Genomic DNA, 12998 nt, shown 5'->3' on the forward strand with positions numbered 1-12998 from the left:
TTTTCTTTCCATTCCAGAGCCTCCAGACACCCCAGAAGGTTAAAACTGTACCTGTTCTAGAGATCGAGCACTGTCTGGAATCGTACTGTTGTCAATTTTCCAATTTAGTTACACCAAAGACTATTCCTCACAGCCTCCTTAATTGTCCTGTATACTGGTTAGATACTGAACTGGAAACTGAGCAATATCATTATCTCATCATAAATATTTTAAAATTTGACAGTTTTAGCATGTTTTCCTTTAACTTAATTACTTTTTTATCCATTTAATAAGAAATTTAAAGAGTCAGACTGCAATCTGTTAACCCTCTCCTGCTCGCATTGTTTCCAGGCGCTCACGGTGTTTGTAACCTCAATTAATTCGCTCTGCCGGTCGCGCTCGGTCAAAATACGCGGCGCCTCAACTTACATACGTTCTGTCATTGTAATTAACTATAATTATATATATTAATTTTTTTACTATATATTGGTTCAATGAAGTTGATTGTACGAGACCAGGGAGGGGGCACACGGACAGCTGGGCGCCGGGTTGTTTGTTGCGCAGTTACTTTGTGAAGGTCATTGTCTGGCTCGCTGTCACTGCCCCTGCCACTGTGATCACTCTGAACTACATCCTCAATGCCACCAACCACTTCACAAAGCTCTGGTACATCACTACACTCACTTGAATCGTCGCAATCACTACTAATAACGAGATCGATTTCACTGTCACGAAGTGTACGACTTCAACCCGCCATTGTTTCCGCACAACTAATATAAATAACAAAATAATGGAATAAATCTACTGTAAAAGTAAAGTAAATAGTCTCCTGATAGCAAACAACCCGTAGTAGTACAAACTATTGCTACTCGAGAGCAGCACTTATCGGCTCTAGTAGATAAAGCAGTGCGTGCCGATCTGTGCCGTTTAGGCTGCAGTGGCTACGTGGTGGCCATGCCGATTCATGCCTTGCGAGCGGGAGAGGGTTAAATTCAAACAAATTTTTAACTGTTGCAAAGTAACTTACCTAGGACATAACCAGGAAATACAAGTTGAGGTGTACGCTTGTTATTGTTTCTAGAGCGACTCACACTCAAGAACTGTGGGTTTTCTTTAAAGTAGCTGCTGGCAATCAATCGCTCTATAGCCAGCCAAATGTCATTATTGGTGGGGAACTTGTCCTGTAGAACAACAAAAAACACACAATATGCTGTGTTAAACTGAAACATTGTTTTACAGATTTTCTATTGAAGCTAGTGGATTGAAAATGAGGTTTAATCTATAATGAATCTATGGATGTTGAAAATTACTAAAATATGACAGTGTCTTTTTGAAGTAAATTTCAATTTTAGACAAAAACATACAAGAGTTATATAAAGAATAAAATCCAATTTCTGATAAAAAAAATAAAACAACTACAGAGTTATTCCTAACAACTAATTTAACAACAATTCTTTTACACCTTTCTCTATTTTTCAATGTAGTTTCTAATTTGTTTTGACATGTCATAATGCTTTATAAGCTTTGAATGCCAGAATCATAAGTCTGCTACCTGTGAGGTTAATTATTTTCAATTTAATCTTTCATTTTGTCATCTGTGGCAAAACTTACCACTATAGATATATGCTAAGCACATTAGTCTCAGAAAGGTCCTTTCTGCATTAAATTTAAATATTTTATGGGCTTCAAGATCATCTGATGACCACTCATGCTCATAATTCATGTTAAATAGGCATGGATCACTGTACACAATTTGAGTAGTTTTACAGTAAGTTTTCTCAAGTGTTCAATTGCTCAACTCTTTCTTGTACCTCTTGGACTGCACGTAGCAATATAAATTCAAAACTAATTCCTGATTTTATAGATTAGCGAGTCAGCTGAAGTGACCGACGTACCGTGAAGTTGATGACTACCCAGTCTGACAGGATGTCATCACTAGGCGGCTGTGTCAGGTCCACAGACAGGTGGTGACAAGATATTGTATGTTGGAACCTCCGGGCAGTGAGACTGGCCACTGCCTTGTAGCCTAGATAGATAGGCAGCCGTGGTCGTGATATGTGTGCCTGGTTCACAGAGACTTGAGGCAACACTCCGTATCCAGTCACTAACACTATCACTGGTTCTAAGTATCCAACCTATAGAACAAAACTAGTTAGCAAGTTCCGACATGTCCAAATATTTTAAAACAAACCATTATTCTGAAATGATTATTACGATTCAGTTGAATTTGATCCAAAATGTACCGTATTGTTGTTACCTAACACTTGGAAGGAAATTTGTAAGCAAGATACTACGATATGGGAGTGCCGATGGCCGAGCGGTCTAAGTCGTTGGACTTTGGGTCTGAGTTAGAGATAGCGCAGGTTCAAATCCTGTCTGTGACCGTTGCACTTTTTATCAGTACCATCAACCTCGTACTGTATCGACTCTCCCCCTTATTCTGTTTGATAAGATCCTCGCACAGGCCAGTGGCCCATGAGGACGGACAGAATAAGGCTTAAAAGGGGAACGGTCTCTCCTTAAAAAAAAAAAAAAAAAAAAAAAAAAAAAAAAAAAAAATATGAACCGATACAGTACAGTATTGAAAACCTTTGTCTGTTGCTCACAGTTATTTATTTATATACAACAATACCTGACAAAAATCACAACAGAGAAGAGACAAGTTAAATTAATTATATATTGTTTATTTGAAAATCATTTCTTTTTAAAATACTTCCACATACTTCTAATACGCAGAAAAAAACAGATTGAGGTTTTCCTTTAGATGTTGACAACTGAGGTGGGGGGAGGGGGAGAGGGGCTAACACAGCTAGTGTATGTTGTTTATTTTGCTTGGAGTCTTAATAAATATTTTAAGGTCTAAGATATATTAAAGAAGAGTTAGAAGAGAGAAAATTCTAGATAATTGTGTTTTATGACCAAAATGTTATTTTATGGGGTGTATTTTTATTAAAAAGTTTGGCAAAAAGATAAGCATAAGACAGAATTGCTCATGTAATATAAGTGTTTAAGTTCACTATAGAGTGGTAATGTATGATTTTAAAGTGAACATAATATTGTTTGCGATGGCTGAAATATTTCATTGATATATTTTTAAAACCTGAAAAATATATATATTTAGAACTGGCATGTATTGCACCCAATTTAATCCTCCATCTTAAGACTCCAATTGATTTGAGCTTCTGCAGCTCAAACGAATATAAGATAGATCGAATTGTTCTACTTTACCCACTTGAGTTGATGAGTGTTGTTTTCTAGTGGTGATTCTGCTGTTGATGCTTTGCTTTCAGGAAGATATTGTTCTCCTTCATATTTCATCTTAATAATTATTTTTAATTTATATGATTACTATTGGAGTTTTAGTATTGTGACAACAAGATTGACATTTGTAAATTTAGTAAAAACCATAGCTCAAAGTGAATCTGACAGCAGTGACATTGGCCGAGTCAGATAACAATGAAACTGTGATTGCACAAGAAACAGTCAGGCATCAATGTGTATTTATAGTAATTAGGCAGGAATGCCTGTAACAGGCTTCGCTAACATGGTACACAAAAATATCAAGTCTACATCTACTACAAATCTACTACAATCTACCATGATTGCGTTAACAGAGTGGTCTAAGACATTGGACTTTGGATCTCAGCTAGAGATAAGGCAGGTTCAAAAACTGCCTCTGAAAATAGTACTTTCATGATACCATGGTACCATCACCTTGTATTAACTTCCACCCTTATTTTGCTTGATAAGATCCTAGCAAAGGCTAGTAGCACATTAGGACGAGCAGAATAAGGCTAATAACGGGGATTTCTTTAAAAAAAAATCACAAGCTAAAATGTCATATCATTGTATTCAGTTTGTTTGCAAATTTACTGATTCTGCAATTATCTCGTCATCATGGATGGTTACTTATAATACCAATGGAGAATGTTCACAAATGCTCAGCCAAATCTTATGGAGTGACATGCACCAACATCGAACTCGATGTTGCCTATGAAAATAAAGCTTCATATAAAATTCAAGTCTATACCTCAATTTGTTTTCCATATGTCTGTACAGACAGACAGAAGTTATATTTTTCCAATCCCTCAAGTGATAGGTTTTGCTGACACTCAGCCATTTAAAGCAGACTGTATTAATGATAACTAAAAACTAGTTGTTCTCCTTTTAGAAAGTCTACAAGTAGAATTTAGCCACATAAGACGACAAATTATCATGTTAGTTTGTAATAAACAAATCCATTTTATTACTTTCAGTTGATACTTATTTTAATATTAATATAGTGTATTTAGATCTTTCCTTCATTGAGTTAGATATTTGACTATAAAAATCGTATTTATTTAATTATACAATGTAGTCCGCTGGAATTTGAATTTGTTTCAACATGCTTTCTGCATATGAAACATGAAAATATAACTGTACTACAGTTGTTATTTTTTTAATAGATTCAATTAGAATATTCTCTTCTTCGAGTAGAAGACCTAAAACCAAGAATATGTGAAGGGGATTGTTAATATTCAACAATATCAGCATTGAAGAGAAAAACACCTATCAAACTGTTGTAGTTGAGTTTTTTGCATCATATAGTGATAGAGAGAGCATTATCTAATGTAATAGGATAACAGTTTAACAACCGTGTTGCCATTAAAACCAAGATGTTGTGAGAAACTCACTGTTATTTGGGCATCAGGGTGACAACAAACAAAAGTGTAAGACTATTTATTTGTATTGCCGGAAATCTATCTACAGTTTAACATCAGTGATTGATATGTCATTATGAGACCATCTGCAACCATTGTAAAGTAAACTATTGTTATATTATCTACATATCATAATTATAAAGCAATTGACGAATAGTGGCAGATTAACTCTTGAAAGTTTATAATACATTAAGACTAATGCTACTTTATATTATATCAAAGTAAATTAGGTATAGTAAAGGAACACAGCAGCTTTAACTATGAAGTCTGAACACTTTATGGCAGCAACAAAGTCCAATAACTAAATAATGGTGTATGTTATAGTAAATAATTGTATTTCAATAAATGTTCTTTGAGCAACAGCTATTGGACAATGTTGTTAAAAAAACTTAACACGATATAATAGATGAGGCAACTGCTTTGCAACAGACAGTCGGCAACTGTTGCTGAAATAACAGGTTGTAATAAACCTTGTGGCATTATCGGCTGGTGGTATAACATCACAACGTGTTGCCACTTAACAGTAACAGTTGCCATCTTTACAAAATGGGATATGTTCACTTCTAATTTCTTCTCAAATTTAATGTCAAATCTAATATAACTCAAAACAACCAAACCTATAAAAAAACTAAACTAACCCAACGTGACAGAAAGACTCAAATTTGTGCATTTTAAACGCATATTTTTATAAACTTTACATAAAATACATGATTGCAATGTTGAATTACCTGTATTGTGAACTGCTGTTGGAACTCGCCAGTCAGGCCTGGGTAGAACCTGACATATATGGATATGCTTGTTTGGGCATTTACTCTACCATAGGAGGGCTGTATAGTGAGCCGGCCGAGTTCCACATCTGCCATGTCCGATGGTACTGCAGCATCTGCGGCAGACGACACTCGGAAGGTGAATGGCAGCTGACTCATGTTGCTGAGCTCTATCACCTCCTCACATACCTCTGTGAATGTCTAAAGAAACAAAATTTGTTCAGTATTTTATTACAATATTCTTTTACTACACACTATTAATCATTAACTACGCTGTTAATTTAATAGAAAAATTAATTTATATATTTCATGGATGAATAATATATTGAATAAAAAAATATCAAGATTTTATTATGACACCTTCCGGTACATTCCGAAGAAGCGAGGATTATCATATGTTGTTGAAAAATGAGTTTTCTCGAAATGTAAAATTGAAAATATTTTAATAGCTTAACTTGGTGCTCAACAACTCTTAATAGTTGTATGTTAATATTATCCTTAAAAATTATATATATATATATATATATATATATATATATATATATATATATATACAGTATATATATATATATATATATATATATATATATATATATATATATATATATATATATATATATATATATATATACTGGGTGTCCCAAAATTACAGGACCAAACTTCACCAAATTGCTTAGGAGGTCAAACTGAACGAAAAATGTTATATAATGTATAGTCCTATCTTGTTTCGTTTACCTTAGATCGGCCATTTTGTTTTTTACATACAAGTAATTTTATTTTCAATACGGGTTTACCGATTTTGTTGAAACTTGGCATAAATATTATGAACATGAACATAAGTTGTAAAAAAAATATTTTTTAAAAATCTTATGTTTATTTTCAAAATGGCGGCCATTAAAAAACGGTTGGTTTTCAAGTTATTTAGGTTTTAATATTTTAAATGGCCGCCATTTTGAAAATAAACATAAGATTTTTAAAAAAATATTTTTTTTACAACTTATGTTCATGTTCATAATATTTATGCCAAGTTTCAACAAAATCGGTTAACCCGTATTGAAAATAAAATTACTTGTATGTAAAAAACAAAATGGCCGATCTAAGGTAAACGAAACAAGATAGGACTATACATTATATAACATTTTTCGTTCAGTTTGACCTCCTGAACAATTTGGTGAAGTTTGGTTCTGTAATTTTGGGACACCCAGTATATATATATGCCATCCTTGAAGTCTTAAAGATTTATTTTGTTATAAGCTTGTCAGTTATATCTAAAAATGTAAACTTAGTTTAGTTGCTATAGGATTGAAATAGATATGTTTTAAAAGTATTTACTTGCATTGTTTCCATGTTATCATACAATTCTCAAAGCTTTAACTGAAACCATTATGAGATTTGAGGATGAAACTTCGAATGACCGTCGCATCTTGAACCATCAGGGTTATTGAAAAATGTGGAATACACATGATAACAATACTGCATGAATGTGAATGGTCTCCATTTTTTCTTTGATACAAGCAACACACACAAACACAAATTCCTGACATATGTAAATAATATTTCTGTAGAGTTTTATTTTTAAAAAAATGGCAGATTTTTTTTTTTAGGAGAAGCCGATCCCCTTTTAAGCCTGATGTGTACAAGCCCATGTTATATTGCATATGATCATAATATAATGATCTCTACTGCAGGATAGTTGATATAAAATTTAGTGTAAAAGCTAATTGACACCATCTTAACCTTTTTCTGGAGTATGGTGGTTTTGTGTTCTACGATTTTGGTCAAAAATGCAACAAAACTTCCAGAATTCTGTAATGAATGTAATTATAATAAGAACCTAAAGATACTGTCTTATAACAGTAATACTGTATTAAACATCTGGTTAAATGGTTTACAATCAGTTTTTAGTACTTATGTGATTTCAATACCTTGAGACTCAGACATAGATCTTCAGAGGAACGTATTTTACAATGTTTTAAACAGTTTATTCAAAATAATTTTAAAGATAATTTGAATTTGGGTTTCTACGTTTGTACTAATTTCCCACATTAAATCTACATAGCCTGCCACCACAGCAAGCTTTAACTCATTCTGATTAATTGGGTAACAGCTCAAACTAAAATTAACTAATTCAGAAACTGACTGATACAGACTGAAACAAATCAACAACAATTTAGTGACATCTACGTGTTACTAAATTTTACTACACCAAAACGTCAACCCTGCCAAACCCTAACAATTTCAAGTTACATATTATAAGATATAAATCTCAGACACTGAATGCTGATCCATTTGGTCAGTCAACATGACAGCAACTCCTTCACTTTGACTGCCCATCTATCCTCCCCCATGTGGCGGTTCCTATCGGCCGTTCTCTGAACCTTGAACCCAACTTGCTTATATATTGTAAAGCAAATCTTGTTTGACTAGATACTACCACAACCTCATTAGGTTGTGCCATTGAACTACAATAATTCACTTTTGATAACATTTTTTATTATCATAGTCCTTGAAGTCTCTGACATGCTTTAGTCCTTCATAAAGATATATTTAACCAATTTTGAGGATCTCAATTTTTCTTGTAATATGAATTTAATACCAGAGACACATGCAGAATTATAATTTTATAAATATAGATTATATTGTGTGAACATCTCTGCAAGATTTTGCCAGCAGGGGTTCATCATCTGACAAGACACGACACTCTGCTCCAAATGTTTTCTCACATTACTCATCCCTGAATAAGTGATCCCAAGCTCAAATAATGTTCACGAGTATGCTTGTAAAATGCTTTCCCTCAAGAGGAGAATTTTAAGTGAAGAATTTATTATGAAACAGCTGTATGATATTGATAAATTCATCCCTGACAGAATAACTAATTAACTAACTAAATTAGTGATAAAACATTCTCAATATTTTGTAAAAAAATGTGTATTAGTTGCAATAATATAACCTTAAATATTAAAATTATAAGTGATTATATTTTTTGAGTGTTAGTATTATAATTTAAGATTGTGGTGTACTTTTATACCTGATGCAAATTAAACAATTATTGAATTAAAAACCAGTACTCAACATTTTCAAAGGAACGATACACAGTTGTGTTTAACCATCTGGTTGATTAGCATACAAATACGAGATACTTCGAAACTCAGCAGAGTTTAGAACACACATTTACTCCTTTAGATTCATTTACAAGATGATTTTGTATGGTTACGCATCCTGTATTTTTAAGGGTTGTGTGTAATCGATTCATTGGGAGGGTAGTATTTGACAATCCTGGCTTGAGCCATTGTCTACCAGCTTGTGGATCAATTGGTATTTTATGACTCAATGAAGTTCTACTTTTGATATAAGCTTATATGCTCTTCCTCAGTTTACTAATAATAAATAAATATTTAATACTCCATTAAAAAATGAAAATAATAAAATAATACTCTGCAACGTACGGTATTTTTAAAAGTTTGGTTTAAATGTTTTATTTATTTAACTTTCAAAGTGATTTAATTGAAAATCATTTATCTTGTGCAAAAATCTACACTAACTTGTTTCAGAATTATTGATCTTTCTGAGCTTTGTTATTTACAAGTAAGACAAGAGCTTTTGAAAGTTAGTTTATATCATTGTCAGTTGACCTTTGTAAATGGTCACAAAACGTAGGCGGAAAAGTGATACCTGAAAAGTGATACCTGATAAAGTGATACCTTTTGAAGATAATTATTTTGTTAAAAATTCTGAACACACTAAAAAGTAAGCACTCACAACACCCACAGAAAAATTCAAACATACAGATGAAGTTTCTTCATATTTTACAACAATGGCAATAATGAAGAAGTTTCTGACAATTTTTGTTTTTGAGGAACATTTTTTTATTTTAAAAAAATACTGACTGTCATGCACTATTCTAAATATGAAAGACTATTTTAATCTCATTAGCAGATCTCTTATTGTGTGGTGAAAAACATGATCGAATACCTCCTAAATGTAAGTAAGGGTCTGTTTCATAGTGTGCAACTACAGCACTGTTCGTACCCGGAAGCCAAAGTTGATGTAAGTGGAGCTGAGAGAGAACACGTGCCTGGAGCTCTGCCCGGACAATTGGATAGTCTCCATGGGGCCGCCCAGCACCGAGCACACAGCAGTCGCCACAATGCCTGTGAATGGTGGTGGCCGGAATGCCACATTCAGGACTTGTGACTGGAATGGCTCCAGCACCCCCTCAGTGGGTGTCAGGTCAAATATCTTTAGACATACATTTAGAATTTTAAATGGAAAAGAATATATAAGAATTAAGTGCACATTTAATATGGTATTTGTGCATGATATTTGGCAATATATGGATTGCTTATATTTGAATTAATAATTTATGTAAAACAATTTCTTAATCCTACACTATAAATGAATAAACATACATATACTAGGGTCGTTTGATAAGTTCATACAGAAATAAAAACTGCTTAAATTTGTTTTAATACACCCTTTTTTTCAACATAGTCTCCTTGTTAGCTTATACACTTCGTCCAACGCTGTTCTAGCTTGTTGATCCCTTCTGAATAATAGGATTTGTCTAAGTCTGCAAAATAGCCATGTTTTTCTACTATCACTTCATCATTTGAATTAAATGTTCTTCCCGCCAGCCATTTCTCATATTACGGAACAAATGATAGTCAGATGGAGCCAAGTTTGGAGAGTAGGGGGGATGTGGAATGATTTGGAACCGGCACAAACTGGTGCATTGCCATGATGGAAAAGGACTTTTTTTGGTACTCAATGATGCACATTTATTGGTAAAGATTATATGGCAAATTTTCATACATTGTCACATTGAAAACACATCATTGTACACTTCAAAATGACAAGAGCAATGCAATCTTCCAGTTCGTCCAGATCTTTAAAAGAAACAATACATTAAATAAATAAAAAATCAATTAAAACAAATCAATTAATTAATTAAAAATTAATTACAACACAGATAAAAGAATTTCCTAAGATCAACAGTAATTGTTTCATTCATAACAGTTGTAGACGTTTTGGTTCCAGCTCAATTTTCATATGATCCAATGACAATGAATAATACTCACCTGTAATGGTTTTAACCCTTTTCTAGACAGTCGATGAAGATTATTCCATGTGCATCCCAAAAGATGGTTGCCATAACCTTCTCGGCCGAAGGAAGTCTCCGCATTTCTTGGTGCAGATAACTCCTTGGCAACCCACTGTTTAGCTTGCTCTTAGATTTATCTCAGGAGTAGTGGTGTATCCATGTTTCATCAACAGCGATGAAACAATGCACATGTCCAAATATTGGTCTAAAATATTATGTACCTGTTCACTCAAGATGCCCACAGCACTATTAATCTCACGCACCTTCACTCTTCTATCATCAATCACCATATCATGGATTTTTTCAATGATTTCTAGAGTTATGACCTCAACAGGGCCTTCCAGAACGTTCAGAACCACTTATAAACAGTTCTTATTGAAGGTGAACATTCACTATAATATTTATCAAGCTTCTGTTAAGTCTCTTGAGGCTCTTTTGCTTTTCATAAAGTAATGTTTTATCAAAACACACAAAATTCTTCTTCGTCCATTTTTGAAAAATCACTTGACTTCCTCAATTCTAACAAATGTCAAACACAAAGAAATAGACCCATCAGGCTTAAACTTGGTGTGCGTTCTTCCAAGAGATTCTACCAAATGAACATAACCTCAATATGAACCAGTGGTGTTATCTCTTGGAATTTGCATGGACTTACCAAACGACTCTCTTTATACGAAATGAAATGAAATGAAATGATTTATTAGCCCAATAGAACATTACAATGTTATAAGGCTCGTCAAGAAATAATAACACTAAATACTAAATAACAATTTAAAAAAATACTAACTACAACACAAGTAACATATAGCTAATACTAGGTGGTATGATATTTCACATCTTAATTATTTTCTGGTGAATTCGGACGAAAATCGTCAAAAGTATAAATTTCAGTTTGAAGCATGTATTCTTTAATAGTTTTTTTGAAAGCCTTTAATGTAGGAATCTCTCTCCATGCTAAAGGTAATTTGTTAAAAAAATGCTGACTATTGTAAGAGAAAGATGTTTTAAAATGGGTTGTTCTGTGTATAGGAACAGGTAGAGAATAACTATTACGTGTTGTGTAGTTATGATGGGAGATAAAGGGATTGGACTGTATTCTTTTATATGTTTGAGTTAAAACTTCCATTATGTAAATACTTCTTACTGTTAAAATTTGAAGATTAAAAAAATGTCCTCTACATGATTGATTAAATTTCAAATTTCCTAGAATTCGGATTGCTCTCTTTTGAGTTTTGAAAACCTGTTCAATAAATGGTGAACTTCCCCAGGAAACAATTCCATATCTCAACACAGATTCGAAATAGCCAAAATAAATAGTTTTTGCTGTTCTTAAGTCAGTCAAGTCTCTAATTTTACGAATAGCATAACATGCTGAATTTAGTTTCCCATTTAACTGACTGATGTGATTTTCCCATCTAAGATTGTCATCTAAAGTAACACCAAGAAATTTACAATTTTTTGTAGAAGTAAGTTTACTTTGGTAAAAAGTTATTTCAAGTTGTTCTCTAAAGTTTCTAATAAAGTGAAAATTAAGTATGGATGTTTTGGAAATATTTAAGGATAGTTTGTTAGCTTTAAGCCAGTTAAAAATCAAACTAATGTTATCATATAATTTTTGAGATAGTTCAGTTTTATTGTCAGATTTAATCAAACTAGTGGTGTCATCAGCAAAGAGAATTAATTTGTCACATAAATTGAACTGCTTGGGTAAGTCGTTTATAAAAATTAAAAATAGTATTGGACCTAAAACTGACCCTTGGGGTACGCCTGCCTCCAAATAGCGGGCAGGAGATAGATATTTATGGACAGAACCAGCACTGTTTTGAACTATCTCTACTACCTGGCTGCGATCCCTCAGAAAGCTGCTAAACCAATACTCGTTTTAACAGACATATCGATCAACACAATCTTAGTTGTTATAAAAAGAAAACTTATTACAGAGGTTTGAGATATTTACATAATTTACCTATAAAGTTTATAGTGGAAATAAACATGTTCAAATAAAAAAAAGAGATAAAGGATTATTTAACTAACTTGTCTCTGTATTCCTTTAAGGAATTTTAAATATAAAAACCAATTAATTAATTTAAAGAAGGATTGAAGATAAATTGTTAAGATGAAAGTATTATATAGTGCATTTAAATAAATCACGCTATTATTTTTAATATACATATTATGGTTTGATTATGACTATGAATGATAGACAATCATACGGAAAAGAAATTTGCACATCCTCTGGCTAACAAAAGAGAAATTGCGTCAGCCTACTATATGACAAGCATCTATGGTGCTCAGCCAAATATCATACATGGACCATCATAGAATTCATTTTTGTCTACATCAGAATGAAGTTGCATGAAAAATTTCAAGTCCTCATATGAAATCTTTCTCGAGATTGCTATTTTCCTGTTGCCATTATGGTTACCCATAAGTCCAATAAAAGATGAATAA

The 12998-nt window shown here is 32.9% G+C and overlaps 1 protein-coding gene across 1 annotated transcript in view; it reads right to left on the reverse strand.

Annotated features, from left to right (window-relative positions):
* Positions 1 to 12998, reverse strand: part of LOC124365041 (hydrocephalus-inducing protein-like) — a 213041-nt gene that overhangs the window by 157000 nt on the left and 43043 nt on the right. The window contains exons 17-20 of the mRNA XM_046820939.1: positions 9476 to 9685; positions 5408 to 5647; positions 1875 to 2114; positions 1007 to 1160 (exon numbers count right to left, since the gene is read on the reverse strand). Coding sequence (XP_046676895.1) covers positions 1007 to 1160; positions 1875 to 2114; positions 5408 to 5647; positions 9476 to 9685 — 844 coding nt within the window. The remainder of the gene's footprint in view (positions 1 to 1006; positions 1161 to 1874; positions 2115 to 5407; positions 5648 to 9475; positions 9686 to 12998) is intronic.

The sequence above is a fragment of the Homalodisca vitripennis genome, chromosome 6 (assembly GCF_021130785.1).
Source record: "Homalodisca vitripennis isolate AUS2020 chromosome 6, UT_GWSS_2.1, whole genome shotgun sequence".
Taxonomy (NCBI): domain Eukaryota; kingdom Metazoa; phylum Arthropoda; class Insecta; order Hemiptera; family Cicadellidae; genus Homalodisca; species Homalodisca vitripennis.